Source organism: Papio anubis, chromosome 12 (assembly GCF_008728515.1).
Source record: "Papio anubis isolate 15944 chromosome 12, Panubis1.0, whole genome shotgun sequence".
NCBI lineage: Eukaryota > Metazoa > Chordata > Mammalia > Primates > Cercopithecidae > Papio > Papio anubis.
In genome coordinates this window covers 120,563,951-120,582,811 of record NC_044987.1, presented here as the reverse complement: position 1 = coordinate 120,582,811, position 18,861 = coordinate 120,563,951, and the positions used below count along the sequence as shown (strand labels likewise).

At 43.9% G+C, this 18,861-nt stretch overlaps 1 protein-coding gene across 1 annotated transcript; it reads left to right on the top strand.

Annotated features, from left to right (window-relative positions):
* The first annotated feature begins 5,440 nt into the window (after nucleotides 1-5,440).
* On the top strand, nucleotides 5,441-9,988 carry LOC101014341 (putative uncharacterized protein DDB_G0291608). The gene is given in 3 exon segments (XM_031653974.1): nucleotides 5,441-5,485; nucleotides 5,650-5,847; nucleotides 5,849-9,988. Coding segments are annotated over 3 exon segments (771 nt in total). The 3' UTR covers nucleotides 6,377-9,988.
* Nucleotides 9,989-18,861: the final 8,873 nt, after the last annotated feature.

Below are 18,861 nucleotides of genomic sequence, written 5' to 3'. Positions count from 1 at the left end.
ACTAAATAAATTATCCACCCTCAGCCTTGGTCTCACTGACTCTTTTCTTCCAGCCTCTGTCTCATTGGCAAACTGGTCACATGTCCTTCCCCTCCCTCCCTGATGGCTTATTGCTCCCACTGCTGTAACTGTGTGCCAGGCCCAGCTCCCATTCCAGAAACAGTTGTTGAACTCATTAATGAAGGAATCACTAGTAGTGTGTATGAATGAATGAGTGAATGAGTGAGTATCTCTCATCAGTACATAGGAAGCCCCAGCTGCGTCTCTGTGGGATTCAGTCTGTCTTGGCTGGAATTGTGGACTCCTGCTTCTTCCCCATGGGAGGATATGTTCGGGTGAGAAGGAGATGCTTGCCCTCAGTGCCTAGGAAGGGCTATAATGGGTGGCCTCTGTGCCCATCCAGGCCCCAGAGGGAAGGTCAAGCACGTAGAGGGGTAAGCGAGGCTAGAATGAGCTGTGCTCCTGAGATGCTCTGTAGGACAACACTGGAAACTGTGCTGCTTCAGGGACCCAAGATTGTGTGGCCCAGCACAGGTTGAGGTGTGCCCTCCTTCTCTGGGCACAGAGTGATGAAGAATCCAAGTGTTCTCTGACCACTCACAGGTTTCCCAGCTTTGGTTTGGCACAGGGAGGAACATAAGAGACTTTTCTCAGCCTGAAAAAGGGCATCTACCCACACTGAACACTATACGTAACTGTGAAAACCTGGATGTTTCCCCCTAAGATCAAAAGGGTGTCCAAACTCACCACTTCTATGCAACGGTTCACTGAAACTGTAGCCAGAGTAATATGACAAGAAAATGAAATAAAAAGCACCCAGGCAGGAAAAAAACTAAGGAAAAGTTTCTCTATTTACAGAAAACCTTATCTTGTATGTAGAAAATCCTAAGGGATACACACACACACACACACACGCATGCACAACTATTATGCCCAATAAATGAGCTCAAAAGAGTGCAGGGCACAATTCCTATACACAAAAGTCAGCTATGTTTCTACAACCACCAATGAGCAATGCAAACAGGATGTAAGGGAATAATTCTATCAAAAACTATAAAATTCCTAGTAATACAAGCAACGAAAAACTGCAAGACTTGGACACTTAACACTACAAGACATCACTGGAAGAAGTTAAAGACGACCAAAGTAAATGGGAGAAAAATCCCATGTTCATGTATTGGAAGACCTAATACTCTGAAGATTGAAACACTCTAAAAAAGTTGATCTACCAATTCAATGCAATTCCTATCAACATTCCAGGTTTCTTTACCACAGAAATTGACAAATTGATTCTAAAATTTATGTAAACATTCAAGGGATCCTAAATAGCTAAAACAATCTTGAAAAAGAGAAACAAAGTTGAGGACTCATGTTTTCCAATTTCTAAATGGGTTACAAAGCAGACAGTTATCAAGGCAGCGTGGTGGTTGTCTAAGGATAGAAAGATGCATTAATGGAGTAGACTCGGGACCCTTGAGATAAAGCCTCACAGTTGTGGTCAATGGATTTTCAACAAGAGTACAAAATAATTCCATGAGAAAAAAGGAACCTTTTCAACAAACAATGCTGCTGAGACAACTGGGTGTCCACATGCAAAAGAATGAATTTGAACCTTTACCTCTTACCATATACCAAACAAACGAACAAGACAAAAACAGAAAAAATAGCTCAATGACCTGATTGTAAAAGCCAAAACTAGAGGACTGTGAGAAGAAAAACAGATTAAGTCTTTATGACCTTGGCGTATGCAATGGCTCTTAGAGAATGACATCAAAAGCACAAGGAGAAAAAGGAAACCTAGATTAACTACATCAAAACTAACAGATTTTATGCTGCTTTTTCTTGTCTTTTTTTGTTTTTTTCTTTTTGAAACAGTCTCGCTTTGTCACCCAGGCTGGAAAGCAGGGTTGCGATCTCAGCTCACTGCAAGCTCTGCCTCCTGAATTCACGCCATTCTCCTGCCTCAGCCTCATGAGTAGCTGGGACTATAGGCACCCGCCACCACGCTGGCTGATGTTTTTTGTATTTTTAGTAGAGATGGGGTTTCACTGTATTAGCCAGGATGGTCTTGATCTCCTGACCTCGTGATCCACTCATCTCGGCCTCCCAAAGTGCTGAGATTACAGGCGTGAACCTCCGCGCCCGGCCTAGTTCTTGTGCTTCTAAGAGCACTATGAAGAAAATGAAAAGACACCAACAGAATGGGAGAAGCTACTTTCAAATAGTATATTTGATAATGAACTTGCATCTAGACATAAAGAATTCTTAGTACCCAAACACACAATCCTATTAAAAACTTAGCGGAGGATTTAAGTAGGCATTTTCCAAAGAAGATACACAAATGGCGAATATACATGTGAAAAGGGGCTCATCACTGATTTATGTTTTTGCCTATAACTTCTGTTCCTCAAGACATATGAAACCAAGTTGTAGCCCAACCACCTTGTGATGATCTCAGGACTTCTGGAGGCTGTGTCCTGGGTCATGGTCACTCATATTTGGCTCAGAATAAACCTCCACAGATATTTGACAGAGTTTGCCTTTTTTCATCAGCAGGTCATTAACTTGAGATCTGTCTTCTCTTTAAATGTGTGCGTTTATAGTTATAAACTTCTACCTCAGCACTGCTTGTGCGGCATCCGTAAGTTTTGGTATGTTGTGTTTTCCCTTCCATTTGTCTCTAGGTATTTCTCTTGTGACTTCTTCTTTGCCTCATTGGTTAAGAGTGTCCTGCTTAATTTCCACATGATTGTGGATTCTCCATTTTTCCTTCTCCTATGGATTTCTAGTTTTAATCCATTGTGCTTGGAGAAAACACCATATAATTTCAACATTTAAAATGTGTTGAAATTTACGTTGTGGCCTGACATATGTCTATCCTGGAGAAAGCTCCATGTGCACCTGAGAGAAAGGTATACTCTGCTGATATTGGGTGGAGTCATCTGTGTATGTCTTTTAGGTCTAGTTTCACTATGGTGCTGTTCAAGTCTTTTATTTCCTTGTTCATCTTCTGTCTGTTGCTCTGTACATATATATGGGCAATATCCAGAGATCATTTTTCTTTGTAGTCACCATTGTATCACATAAGATATAATAAAGTAATGACATTCTTTTTCAAACTCAGAACTATTTACCTTCAACCATACACAAAACCATATTACTACGTAGCTGCACCCTCTCTACTTCATGTTATTGATGTTACAAAATACATATTTGTTTACATGTTATATAGCCACTAAGTGGCTTTATATTTAATTTTTGTGTTTTTTCATTTAAATGTCATATATTAAAAGTGAATTTATGTACCAAAATTACATTAATACATGTTACTGTATTTTTCTATGTATTTATCTTTTTGGAGGAATTTATATTTTTATATTACTGTCTAGTATTTTTTCTTTCACATTGGAGGACTCCTTTTAGTATTTCTTGCACAGTAGGTCTAGTAATAATGAACTTCCTTAGCTTTTATGTACTGGGAAAACCTTAATTTCTGCTTCATTTTTGGCGGCCAGTTTTCTTGATTGATAGCTTTTTTTTCTGTCAGCATTTTGAACATACCACCCTACTCCCTTTTGGCCTGCAAGGTTTCTGCTGAGACATCTCTACAAAGTTGCCTGAAAGCTCCCTTGTGTGTGATCAGTTGTTTTCCCTTGCTGCTTTATAGATTCTTTTTCTTAGAATTCTGGCACTCTAATTATAAAGTGAGTCAGTGTGGGTCTCTTTAGATTTATTCTGGTTGAAGCTTCTTGAATGTGTATGTCCATGTTTTCCCTAATATTTGGGAAGTCTTTGGTTATTGTTTTTTTTCTAATAAGCTCCTTACCCTTTTCTGACTCTTCTCTTTCTTGGAATCCCATAATGTGTGTATTATTCCACTTCCTAGCCTCCCATAAGTCCCTTGGGCCCTCTTAACTTTCCTTCATTGTGTTTAAATGTTGGCTGCTCTGACTTGATGATTTTAATGTTCCATCTTTTAGTTTGCTGCACCCTTCTGCCTCATCAAGTCTGCTGTTGAACTTCTCTAGTACATTTTTCAGTTTGGTTATTGTATTTTATAGTTCTAGAATTTATGTTTGGTTGTTGTTGATAGTTTCTGTGTCTTTGTTGTTATTCTCCTTGTGATCATGCATTGTTTTCCTGATTGCATCTAATCGTTCATCTGTGTTTGCTCATTGATCATCTTCTGACTGTTATTTTGAATTTTTTGTCAGGCAGCTCATAGATCTGCATGTCTTTAAGGTCAGTTTCATGAGGTTTTGTTTGTTTGTTTGTTTGTTCCTTTGATAGGCTCTGGTTTTCCTGTTTGTTTTGGTTTGTTTTTGTTTTTGTATGCCTTGTGATTTTTATTGTTGTTGTTATTGTTGAGACTTGAGTGAAAAAAAAAAAAAAAAACCAACCACCTCTCCCTATCTTTGTGGACTGGCTATGTGCAGAGGAAGCCCTTCACCCATCAGTCCAGCTAGAGACTCCAGGACCTGTCAAGCTTTTTCTGAGTAGGTGTCTTCTTTGGGCTTGTGTGTGTGTGCTTTTTAGTTATCTCGAATTCCCTAAGCAAGTTTCCCACGCCTCTTCTCAGGAGCCCATAATCTTTCTCCCCTCTGGCAACTGTCTTAGGAGCTGAGCTTTAATATGCCATGGTGGTTGTATCTTTTTTCAGTAGCTTCCAAGAAAAACTACCAGCCCTAGCAGTACTTGGAGTCAAGTGAGACACATACCAGTTCCTCTGGCTGGCCCCAGGTTGCCAGAACACTGGATGCTCAGCTGACTCTTTTGTTCCTGTCTTACTTAGGATCTGCCTGCTCCTCTGCGCCTCTAGGGCAGGCACTGGATGCGGTATCCTCCCTGGGTTGAGCCCTCTTCTCCTGCAAGCAGAGACTGTGAAGATATTTGAGGCCGTGTGGAGGGCAGAAGTGAACTTTGTGGTTCCTTTTGAATACCCCAAGCCTGCTGGCAGGTGTTTCCCAGCTTAGCTGACAGATCAGAACACAGAATCAGTCACCGCACAGGAAAAGGGTTGGACAGAATCACAGCAAGCGTACAGTTGATTTACAGACATGAGAGGCTTTATTGCAAGGAAATTCATTCATTATTTTGTTATTGTTTTTAAACAGATGGAGACAACAAGAAAGGAAGGAGACCTCCTTGGTCACTGGTGGGCCACAGAACAGGCAGTGGCCCAGGAGGACCCAGCATCCTGATGGTGGTTGAGGAACTGGTTTTTAGTGATCACTCAGGAACATCGACCTGGCCTTGTGGGGTCAGACCTTGCATCTCAGTCAGCCCAGGGAGAAGAAGAAGATGGTCCACACCCAAGTGCAGGGAACACTGTGGCAGTTGGCTGGGCACCCGCTTCTAGGCAAGGACACCTCCTGCATCAAGGAAACACATGTTTCCGGAGTGAGGAGGCTGAAGGCAGGGCCCAGAGGAGAGCCGAGCCATGGAAGGAGGTGTGTGCATGGATGATAAGCTGGAGAAGGTGCAGGTGCCTCAGGGAGGATGTGTGGGATGAACTGATTCAGGGAAACCATAACAAATGCTTTCACCAAACAGGAGAAACCTGAAGGTCTGGGTTCAGAGCCTCAGATCTTACACTGGCAGCAAATGGGGACACAGCAGCTGGACTGGCAGCAGCAGGGTTTGCAGTAGCTGGACTGGGAACAGCAGGGTTTGCAGCAGCTGGACTGGCAGCAGGATGATCCACAGCCTGAGGAGCAGCAGGGCTTACAGCAACTGCACTGGGAACAGCCGCAAGAACCACAGCCTCCCTTAGAGCCACCACAGGAGCCACAGCCCCCCTTGGAGCCACCACAGGAGCCACAGCCCCCCTTGGAACACCCACAGGAGCCACAGCCCCCTTTGGAGCCCCCACAAGAGCCACAGCCCCCCTTGGAGCCCCCACAAGAGCCACAGCTGGAGCAGGAACAGGCTGGCACACAGCAGCACACGGGCTTGCAGCAGCAGACGGGCACACAGCAGCTGGAGCCACAGCCCCCACAACCAGAGCCACAGCCCCCACAGCCGGAGCCACAGCCCCCACAGCCAGAGCCACAGCCCCCACAGCCGGAACCACAGCCCCCACAGCCGGAGCCACAGCCCCCACAGCCAGAGCCACAGCCCCCACAGCTCCCACAGCTGGAGCCACAGCCTCCTGAGCAGCCACAGCAGCCCATGGTTCTGGTGGATTGAGAGTAGAGAAGGTAGAGGAGCAGGTGAGAGGGAGGTGCAGGTGTGGCGCTCCCTGAGCCTGGGCTCTTTATATACCTGTCCAGATGTCAGGCAGGACACAGGATCCCTTCCTTGTGACTGTTTACACTATTTTTCCAGAGCTCTGTTTTTTTCCTCTTTGCTAGTGGCTTCCTCCTGGCTGAGTTGAGCATCTACTTTCCTTGCTTTCCAAATTTGTCTTTTTCCCAATTTGTTTTGGCCCCTACAATGAATACCTCAGCTCCAGGCTGTCTGGTGCTTCCTGCAAAGCCCCAGGGTGCTGGTCACCTGCTCTCTGCTGACCACATGTGACCAATGGTCAACAGCCTCTGCCCAAGTGCTCTCATCTTTCCTGTGTTGACTCCCCCAGATAATATTAATTTTATGTTTTTAGATTTCAAAAGTTATCCATGGTCTTTGTATTTTACTCATGCCATTCTCAGCTTTCTGGGTATATTGGACCATTCTTTGCATTGCTGTGAATAAATACTTGAGGCTGGGTAATTTATAAAGGAAAGAGGTTAGAATGGCTCATGGTTCTGCAGGCTGCACAAGCGTGGCACCCACCTCTGCTCGGCTTCTAGGGAGGCCCTCAGGGAGCTTTTCCTCATGGTGGAAGGTGAAGCAGGGGCAAGCACGCCACACGGTGAGAGTGGGAGCAAGGGGTGAGGGGGGGCCGCACACTTGTGAGCAACCAGATCTGAGTGAATACACTCATCACCAAGGGGATGGCACTAAGCCAGTCATGAGGGATCCACCCCCATGATCCAAACACCTTCCTGCAGGCCCCTCCTTCAACACTGGGGATTGCATTACAGCAAGAGATTTGGAGGGGACATCCCAACTATATACCCCTGACCCCTCAATCTCATGTCCTTGCATTGCAAAATAGAATAATCTCTTCCCAATAGTCCTCCCAATGTCTTGACTCATTCCAACATCAAGTTCAACGTCCAAAGTCCAAGTTCCTTCCACCTATGAACCTGTGAAAATCAAAACACATTATTTACTTTCAAGATACAATGAGGGTAGAGGCATTGGGTAAACATTCCCATTCCAAAAGGGAGAAATCAGATGAAAGGAAGGGGCTACAGACCCCATGCATGTCTGCAATCCAGCAGGGCAGCCATTAAATCTTAAAGCTCCAAAATGATCTCCTTGGACTCCCTGTCCCACATCCGGGGTGCACTGGTGTGAGGGGTATACACAGCCTTGGTGTCCTAAAGCCTTGGGCCACTCCACCCTTGTGACTTTGCAGGGTTCGCCCCCCGCAGCTGCTCTCATGGGTTGGAGTTGGGTGCCGGCAGCTTCTCCATGCTCAAGATGCAAGCCGCCAGTGGCTCTACCATTCTGGGGACTGGAGGATGGTGTCCTCCTTCCCACAGCTCAATTAAGCAGTACCCCCATGGGGATCATTTACACAAGTAAATGATCCTTCCCCACCCCTCACCCCTGTGGTGATATCTGTGGCCTTGTTCTTCACAGGGCACCCCACTGGGGTCTGTCCCATGTATCCCGCCTCCAGCCATCCTCCTCTTTCTAGCTTACTTTCTCCAGTGCTTTGATTCCACCAGAACCCTCAGTCTATTGATACAACCACAGCTTCACCGATCCCCAACCTCTCTGATACCTCTTCTTGTTTTGTTAACAGCTTTATTGACGTACCATTCATATACCACACAATTCGCCCATTTCAGGTATACAATTCAATGCTTTTAGCATATTCACAGAGCTGTGCACCCATCACCATAATCAGTTATAGAACATTTCAGAAGCTCCCACCCTTTAGTACCCCCCTTCACTCCCGCACAGGACGGTTCTCCAGGCAGCTTCAGACCAATGCAGTTCTCCCTGTCTCTCACTTGTGGTTCTCAGGTGTGACTGCAGGGGGAGCTGAACAGACATTTTTGAAAGAAGACATACAAATGACCAACGAGAGCTTGAAGAAATTCTCAGCATCATTCATCATCAGGAACATGCAGGTCAAAACCACAACGAGGTGTCCTCTCATCCCACAGAATGGCCGTGATCAAAAAGGCAAAAATAAATCCTTCAGAGGAAGAGAAGAAAGGGAACTCGTATGCTGTTCGTGGGAAGTTGTACAACCAATAAAGAAAACAGTATGGAGTTTCCTCAAAAAGCTAAAAACAGAGCTAACCCAGCAATCCCACTACAGGTGTGTATCCAAAGGACAAGAAATCAGTGTGTTGAAGAGATATCTGCACCCCATGTTTATCGCAGCACTGCTCACAATAGCCACGATATGAAAGCACCCAAGTGTTTATCAACAGATGAATGGAAAACATGGAAAAGTAATGGAAAAGAACAGATGGTGTATACACACAATGGAATTATATTTAACCCTAGAGCAGAACAAAATTCTGCCATATGTGACAACACAGGTGAGCTTGGAAGACATTATGTTAAATGAAATAAACCAGGCACAGAAAGATAAACCGCATGATCTCACAAGTGCAAGCTAAAGAAGTTGATCTCAGGAGAAGAGGGTGGAATGGTGGTTACCACGGGCTGGGGAGGGGTGGGGAAGAGGGAAAGAGGAGAGGCTGGTTCACAGATACAAAACTACAGCCACACAGGGGGAGTAAGTCCTAGTATTCTGTAGCACTGTATGATGACGGGTTAACAATAATTTATTGCACATTTGCAGATAGCTAGAGGAGAAGATATTGAGTGTTCCCAAGACAAAGAAATGATAAATGTTTGAGGAGATGATATACTATTCACCCTGAATGATCTCTGCACATTGTACACATGTATCAAAATATCTCACTGGACCTATAAACGTGTACAATGATCATGCTTCAATTAAAATATTAATAAAAGAACAAAAAGAATAACTACAGAATATGCTGGGAATTCAACATCCTAAGATAGGGAGGGACTGGCCCGAAGAGCCTGGGCTTTGTCCTAGTTCCTAGAAACAGGACGTTCTTTGGTGCCTTAGTGCAGTGAATCCTGCAGCCCTGGGACATAAGACCCAGGGCAGGTAGCTTTCTGGGATCCCTCAGCTGCGGTGTGAGTGGGGCACACATGGATGAGACTCAGCTCACCTGGGAATCTTTGCTGAGGCTAGAGGTCTCCCAGTGAATCGAAGGTTCCTGTTCTCCCTTGCTGCCTGTCTGTAACTAATATACCCACTTCCTGTGACATGTGTGAGTGTCTCACCTGAGTCTGATAAATGGGTAACATTAGTAGTAGCCAGAGACTACTACTAATTTACTTTTTGTCTCTATTTTTCTATTCTTGAAATTTCATACCTGTGAAATTATATGATATGTGGTCTTTTATAATTTCCTTCTTTCACTTAGTGTAATGTTTTGAGGTTCATCCATGTTGCAGCCTGAAACAGTACGTCATTACTTTCTATGATAAATTATTTATAATAATCTTCCTTTGTATGAATACACCATTCATTCCTCAGTTGGCAGACACTGGACTGTTTCCACCTTTTGGCTGTTGTGAGTAATGCTGCTGTGAACATGGGTGTGCCAGTTTTTGCATGGAATGTGCTTTCATTTCCCTTGGGAACATCCCTAGGAGCAGAATTGCTGGGCCCTATGGTAACTCTCTGTTTAACTTTTTGAGGAACTGCAGACTGTTTTCCACAGTGGCTAAACAATTTACATTCCCACAGCAGTGCATGGAGGTTCCAATGTTTCTGCATCCTTGTCAATATTTGTTATTTTATTTTTATTTGTTTATTTATTTTTTAGAGACAGGATTTTACTGTGTTGCCCAAGCTGGAGTGCAGTGTCATGATCATAGCTCACTGCAGCCTCAACCTCCTGGACTCAAGCAATCCTTGTCTCAAACTCCCCAGTAGCTGGGACTACAGTTGTGCCTCATCACACCCAACTAAAGTTTTAATTTTTTGTAGAGACAAGGTCTCGCCGTGATATCTGTACTAGATTCTAACTCCTGGCCCCAAGGGATCTTCCCTTCCAGCCTCCTGAGTCACTGGGATTATAGGCATGAGCACACCCTGCCCCAACACTTGTTATTGTCTGATCCTTTAAATTATATTCATCCTAGTGTTTGTGAAATGATATCTCACTGTGATTTCAATTTGCATCTCCCTGCTGACTCATGATACTCAGAATCTTTTCATATGCTTGTTGTCATCTGGGTGTCTTCTTCAGAAAATGTCTAATTAAGATTCTTTGCCCACGTTGTCTTTTTATTATTGAGTTTCACATCCGGAAGAATAAAACCGGGACACTAACCAGATCACCATATACAAACATTAATTCAAGATGGATTAAAGACTGAAATGTAAGACCTCAAACTATAAAAATCCTAGAAGAAAACCTAGGAAATTCCCTTCTTGATATCAGCCTTGGTAAAAAAAAAAAAAAAAAAAAAAAAAAAATTATGGCTAAGTCCTCACAAGCAATTGCTGCAAAAACAAAAATTGACAAGTGGGACCTAATTAAACTGAAGAGCTTGTGCACAGCAAGAGAAACTATCAAGGAGTCAACACTCAGCCTACAAAATGGGTGAAAATATTCACACACTGTGCATCTGACAAAAGTCTAATATCTGCAGTCTACAAGGAACTTAAACAAATCTACAAGCCAAAAACAAATAACTTCATTAAGAAGTGAGTAAAGCATATGAACAGACAGTTCTCAAAAGAAGACGTGCACATGGCCAACAAATATATGAAAAAATGCTCCACATCACTAACCATTAGAGGAATGTAAATGAAAACCACCATGAGATACCATCTCATATCAGTCAGAGTGGCTTTTGATAAAAATTTTAAAAAATGAAACAAAACAAAACAAAACAAACCTAAACACAGATGCTGGCAAACTTGAGAGAAAAGGAACATTTGTACACTGTTGGTGGGAATGAAAATGATTTCAGCACCATGGAGAGCGATTTGGAGATCTCTCTAAGAGCTAAGAATTGAACTACTATTTGACCCAGCAATCTCATTATTGGGTATATACCAAAAGGAAAATAAATCATTCTACCAAAAAGACACATACATCCATATGTTCATTGCACTGCTATTCACAGAAGCACAGACGTGGAATCAATCCAGGTGCCCATCAATGGTGGATTGGATAATGAAAATGTGGTACATATACACCATGGAACACTACACAGCCATAAAAAAGAATGAAGTCATATCTTTTGCAGCAACCTGGATGCAACTGGAGGCCATTATCCTAAAAGAACTAACGCAGAAGCAGAAAACCAAATCCCACATATTTTCACTTATAAGTGAGAGCTAAACATTGAGTACCCATGGACATAAAGATGAAAACCATAGACACTGGGAAACAAGAGGAAGGAGGAAGGGAGGGGGCAAGGGCTGAAAAATGATTGGGTACTACAGTCACTATTTTGGTGATGGATTCATTCACACTCCAAACCTCAGCATCACACAATATACCCATGTGACAAACTTGCACATGTACCACCTGATTCTAAAATAAAAGTTGAAGAAAAAGTTATTTATATACTCTAGGTTCTAGACGCTTATCAGATATCTGATTTGTAAATCTTTTCTTCCTTTATGTAGATTGTTCTTTCACTTTGTTGATAGTGTCCTTTGATGCAAAAATATTTAACTTTTGATGACATCCAATATATTTGTATTTTTCTTTTGTGGCTGCCGCTTTTGGTGTCCTATCTATGAATCCATGCCGAATCCAGGTCATGTTTTCTTTAAATAGTTTTATAGATTTGACTCTTAAATGTAGGCCTTTGGATCGATTTTGAATCAATTGTTGTGGTGTGAGGTAGGGGTCCAACTCATTCCTGTGCATAAGGATGTCTGGTTTCCCAGCACCATATGTTGAAGTACTGCTCTTCCTCCATTGAACGATCTGGCACCCTGTCAAAAATCAGTTGGTCATCTACATGAGGGTTTGTTTCTGGCTCTCAATTCTATTCCACTGGTTTAATACATCTATTTAACACCAGTACTAAACTGCCTTGATGACTGCAGCTTTGTAGTAAGTTTTCAAATTGTCAAGTGTGAGCCCTCCAACATTGTTCTTCTGGTTTTTTTTTTTTTTTTTTTTTTGGTCGAAGTCTCACTCTGTAGCCCAGGCTGGGGTGCAGTGGTGCAACCTTGGCTCACTGCAAGCTCCTCCTCCCGGGTTCACACCGTTCTTCTGCCTCAGCCTCCTGAATAGCTGGGACTACAGGTACCTGCCACTATGCCTGGCTAATTTTGTTATTTTTAGTGGAGACAGGATTTCACTGTGTTAGCCAGGATGGTCTTCATTTCCTGACCTCGTGATTCGCCCGCCTTGGCCTCCCAAAGTGCTGGGATTACAGGCGTGAGGCACCACACTTGGCCTGTTCTTCTTTTTAACATTGTTTTAGCTATTCAGGGTCCCTTGAGATTCCACATGAACTTTATAATCAGTCTGTGAATTTCTACAAAGAAGCCAGCTGTTTTCCTGATAGAGATTGCATACACTCTGTAGATCAATTTTGGGGTTATTGCCATCTGAAAAATGTTAAGTCTTGGGATACATAAACATCAGTCTGCTTGGGCTGCTATAACAAAATACCACAGATTTGGTGGCTCAAACAACAGGCATTTATTTTCTCGCAATTCTGGAGATCAGAAGTCCAAGATCAGGTGCCAGCAACTTTAGTTTCTGGTGAGGGCTCTCTCCTTGGGTTGCAGATGGCTGCTTTCCCACTCTTTGCTCACGTGGCCTTTCCTTTGTGTATGGAGAGAGAACGAGATGGAGGGAGGAAGAGAGAGAGAGAGAGAGAGAGAGAGAGAGAGAGAGAAGCACATCCTCCCTGGTGTCTCTTCTTATGAAGATAGAAATCCTATGGAAGCCCTTATGACCTTATGTAACCTTAATTTCTTCCTTAGAGAATCCGTCTCCATATTCAGCCACAATGGAAGTGATGGTTTCAACATATGAATTTGAAAGAACATAAATATTCAGTTCACAACAAATCTTGGATGTTTTAGATCTTCTTTAGTTTCTTTCAACAGTGTTTTGTCACTTTCAGAGTTGCAAGTGAGTAGAAATACAATTGATTTCTATATATTGGTCCTGCATTCTGAAAACTTGCTGCATTCATTTATTAGTTCTATAATCTGTAAAACATTGGCTGAACACGATGGCTTATGCCTATAATCCCAGCACTTTGGGAGTTTGAACGAGGCAGATTACATGAGGCCAGGAGTTCGAAACCAGCCAGGCCAACATGGTGAAACCTCATCTCTACTAAAAATACAAAAACTAACTGGGCATGGTGGTGCATGCCTGTAATCACAGCTACTTGGGAAGCTGAGACTGGAGAATTTCTTGAACCCAGGAAGCAGATGTTGCAGTGAGCTGACATTGTGCTACTGCACTCCAGCAACAGAGTGAGAACCTGTCTCAAAATAAAAAATCTATAAAACATTAGTTGCTCTTACAAATTGACAAGTAGAAGACAGACAACCAAGTTTTTAAAAAGACAATTGAGTCTCTGATAAACAAATGGAAATATGCAATTAAAAGTATAAAAAGTAGATCAAACTCACTGGTAGTCAGATACATGGGATATTTTCTGTGGAGTCCTAATTATGGAAAACGAGCCTGGTTGGTTGGATCAAGGGAAAGCAAAAAGAGAAAGCAGATAAGCTGCAAGTCTGCCTTTCTTCATGGTGCAAGACTTAGCCCTCCTGTGTGAATAACTCACATAACTCACAATCTTCCTGCACTCAACTTATGACCTCAGTTGATAGAAAAATGCAAGTTAGCTCACTGAAACCTTGCATTATCAGCGCTGCATGTAACCCTCTCTAGCACAAGCACCATCCTATAAAATCCCCAGCAAGCCTTTGTCTCCTGGCAGCCAGCTCCTCCCTTGCTGACCCACCCTTTCCATTCTTGCAACGTGTTTTCCTACATTCTCTAATAAATCTGCCTTTCCTTACCTACAACTGTCTTGGTAAATTCCTTTACTGTCCATGACAGTGGCCCCAGTTAGTGGCTACCTGCAACATTTTATATCTACTAGACTGGCAAACATTAACAAGAATAATAACACCTATTGCTAGTGAAATTGCAGGGAAAACGTACTCTTATACATTGTTCTGGGGATATAATTTATTATAGTTTTTTTTTTTAAACCGTATCTAATAAAATTAGGTAATATCAATACTATTAGTCTTGAAATTACTGAAAATAAGAGTAAATGTAAACATATTTATGTATACGCATATGTGTATGATACATTGTTTGCAGTGTCAGAAAAAGAATCCTAGCAAATTGAAGATGAATACTAAAAGTAATGCCCACTAAAATATTAGATTGCAGCTGTACCGGTGGACTTGGAGAAATTTCCTCAAGATTCTGGCTAGTGTGAAATGTAGATGCAGGGAAATGAGCACAGTAGGATCTTATTTTAGTAGCAAACAATAAAAATATCTTTTACACATATGTTGAATATGTACCTGGGGGCACATAGGACAGTGGCTGGGTGGAGTGGGGAAGGTGTGTGGGAATCAACAAAAAGAAAATGACAATGAAAAGTGAGTCCAGTATGTGTGATCCTACTTATGGAAAAAATCCATATGTATGAATATGCACGAGCGTAAAGAAACATAGACTTATACCCAGATCTACTTCCTAGGAGAGGCAACCATGATACCGGTTTTAGTGAAAAAAATTAAGTTGCAAAGAAATGTGGATAATAAAATTCTAATTGGTAACAATACCCAATCATATATGTGCATCTATTCTTTTATACATTGTATGTGCAAGGAGGAGGATTGGGTGGGGGTACCTGTGGGGCCTGGCACTGGGGGTTGTTTTCATTATTTTTTATTGTGTATATTTAAGACGTAAAATTGGATTATCTCATATATGTCTACATTGTGAAATAATCACCACAGTCAAGACAATTAAGACATCCACCACTTCACATAGCTCTCTCTCTCTCTCTCTCTTTTCTTGGTGGTGAGAACATTTAGTATCTACCCTCCCAGTACATTTTAAGAACATAATAAACACCGTGTTGTTACCTGTGGTCACTTTGCTGTGCATTGGGTCTCCAAGTCTTATTCATCTTGCAGAAGTGACACTTTGGACCCCTGGACCAGCGCCGCCTCATTTCCCCTTTCCCTGCCTCTGGTTCCCATGCTTCCACTCTGTGCTTCTGTGAGTTTCACTCCTGTAGACTCCATGTGTGAGGGAGAGCGTGTGGTGTCTGTCCTTCTGTGTCTGCCTCCTTTCACCTTGTGTGATGTTCTCCAGATCCATCCATGTTGTTGCAAGTAACCAGATCTCCTTCTTTTGAAAGCTGAAGAATATTCCATATATACATATATAGATGTATGTATATATTTCACATTTTGAAAAAGTCAAATACATAGAAACATAGAATAGAACAGTGGTTATCAGGGTCTGGAGGAAGAAGGAAAGAGGGAGGAAGAGGCCAAGGGCTTGCAGTTATGTAGGAGAGGGAGCCTAGCAGTCCAGTGCACAGTGCAAGAACTACAGGTGACAGGTGCTGTGTGCTGCAGGTGTGCTGAGAGAAGACTCCGGGTGCTGTTACCACACACACATACACACACATACTCACATCATACACACATACTCACCCTCATACACACACATACAAACACCATACACACATACACTCAAATACACACATACAAACACACACTCAGTCCCACACACATATAATTAAAAACACACCTTACACTCATACACACATAATCATACACACACTCATACACATGCATACACACTCATACACACACTTATCCAACACACTCATGCACACACACTCATACACACACATACAAAAGGGAACCATGGAAGGTGTTGGAGATACTAATTTTTTGACGGTAGCCATCATTTCAGTTGTGTATGTGTTTATCACAACACCATGTTTGTCCACCATGAATATATACAATAAAAATAAATGTAAAAAAAGATGTGTCTTGGGAGAGTTCTTCATAATAACACCTGAGAGGCGTCACCTTTCTTGACTTTTTCTGACCACGAAATGCACCTGCCAAGGATGGCAGAAGTAGGCACCTGACCTCCTGGGCCCTCACGTGCCCAGTTATCTTTGGCCCTCTGGACTGGAGCAGTTTGTAGACCCTGGAAGCAGGGCCCCAGCACTGACTGCTTGGCCTCAGGCCTCTGCCCCATCGGTGGTCTGGTGGTGGCCACAAGGGTGCAGGAGCTCAGCCATCCCTGCCTCCTGGAGTGGGCAAGGTTGGCGGCTGGGCAGCCTGCTCCTGCCCCACCCTCGCCTCATGGAACCTGGTAGCGTCACTGGCTCGGCCTTGCTGGGCATGCACAGGCACAGCACCCACTCTGTCCCGGGGGGCTTGCCCTGCTTTTGGCCAAGTTCTGGGTCTGGCCACTGCCATAGAAGACTCGGTCCCTTGCATGATCATCCTGGCTGCTGCTGGGTGCCCACAGCGCCCCTGGTGCCCCTCCGTTTACAGGGCTTGGGTTAGCACCAGGCCAGGACCCTCTGGGACTGGGACGTGTGCCCTGTCTGGGGTCCCTGTCCCACAGGTTGAGACAGAGGCTACTGGCATGCTGCTGGCTGGCCATGACTGTGGGAACGTGACACTCACCCTTCCTTCTGGCAGCCTCCAAGTGACCAGTTTTCCCATGGATATTAATTTCCTGAGGCCAGGAGCCATCTGGGGCTGCAGGGCAGCCTGCCGGGTGCCATCCTGGCCCCTTCCACACCATACTGGCCACTGCCTGTCATGGGGTTGGATGCAGGCGATCCCGTGCAGGGGGTGTCTCTGGACCTGCCTTTTCTCTTGCTCATCACAAGGCCAGGCCAAGCCTGGTGTCAGGGCCCTGGTGGGGTTGCAGGGCCAGGCCTGTCCCATGGGCCTGGGGTGTCCAGGGCACACATAGAGGAAACAGGGGCCCTGCATCCCGGCTCCCCAATGTTCTGTGGAAATCATGGGCCCTCAACATCCAGGTCCGTGGGAGGCATCCACAGGGACTTCCAATGAAGGAACCACTGGACAACTCCTGGTCTCTCCTGAGTTGGGGACAGGCCAGCCACACCCTGAGCCCCTGGGGACCCCCAGAGAGCGGCCCACTGCCTCGGGCTCTGAGGAGGCTCTCTCATTGTAGAACACAGGGAATGTCGTGACCCACTCCTCTCAATTTTGCTGTGAACCTAAAACGGCTCTAAAAAAAAAGTCCATTAAAGGAACCAGCATGAGCTGATGAGGAGGGGATCATTCACCCCTCAGTTGGACACTGTGTGGCTACGAATCCACCCTCAGACCACAGAGTGGGTTTTGGCAGCAACACCACACTCTAGCCTCATCCTGAGCTCGAATTTAACTCAAATAAACAACGTCTTTTTCTATTGTTCTTAGCCACTGTTAAACCAGGTCATTTGATTCGTTCTGTGTTTTTACAATTGGCTTTTAAACAAAAGAGCTGGGTTTGGTGTATATTTCCTTGTCAAATATTTTTTCCGCAATTCTGTAAAAAAACAGACAAACAAATGAATTTTCATGAGGACTGGAATATAAGAACTTGGTGCTTTAGAGTAAAGGGATTATGGGCAACTTTCCCTTACTTTCAAAATTATTTTGTTTATGGCTGTCACGATGTTATTGTGCAAGAAATAAAAACTGGTAGAATGAAAAAATTTTTAAAAAACCCCATAACTACAATCAGAGCACCCTGGGGTGTCGGCATCTTTTATTATGAGCAGCCCTGGCTGGGGATCACACCCACACCTGACTATGGAGGCTGCAAAGCTGTAATGGCAATTAAAACGCACAGCCTTGCAATCAGGTGCTAATTATAAAGTAGGGACACGACTGGCGAGGAGCAGGCATTTGCTGAAACTCTTGGGATGAAATCATCTGGGTGGACACAGGTGAGCCAAAAACTTAGAATCCCCAAATTTCCCTGAACTCTAAGCAGCCTGTCCTGGCTCGCCCTAGTCACCCCCTCACACCCACCCACCCCCAGCTAAGGTGGTCCCATCTCCATTAGAAAGACCCCTTTCAGTGACTTCATCTGAAGCAGCAGCCACTCAAGGCCCCACCATCATCCCCAGGCCCACAAGAGAGGTGGCTCCCAGAACAGCACAAACAGAAACAGGTGAGCTTGTCCGAGAGGAGACAGCCTACACGCCAGCACAGGCACAGGATGCTGCCCATCTCATTGTCCAGAGTGTGGGAAATTGAAACAGGGAAGGATAAGAAATGAGAGAAAGTCAATCTAAGTGTATCTATTCAAGGGCACTCACCAGGGTTAGGGTTTTAGCCCAACGCAGGCTTTGTGTAAAGTGTTATTGCTGGGGCGTTAGTCATTTTGGGGCTGGTTCAGTGGGATACCTTTATGAATTCAGAGTCCTTTCCCGCTATATTCCAATAATTTCTTATCCTTTAGAGGATGAATGACTTCCAGGAATACTCCTACTGTGACAATTTGCCCCAGTATGGTGACACAAAGATGAATGACCAGAGATTGTAGATTGTGTCATGATACCAGGCATCCTCCAGTGGCTGCCTGTGGGCAGAGGAGGAGAAACAAGGTTTGAAACGTACAGAGGCAGAGCTGGTTTTCACAAATGTCTTCCAAATATTATAGCTCATATAGGAAAGCAATCTGATGACATCTCCCCAAATTTGATAACCCTAAAAAT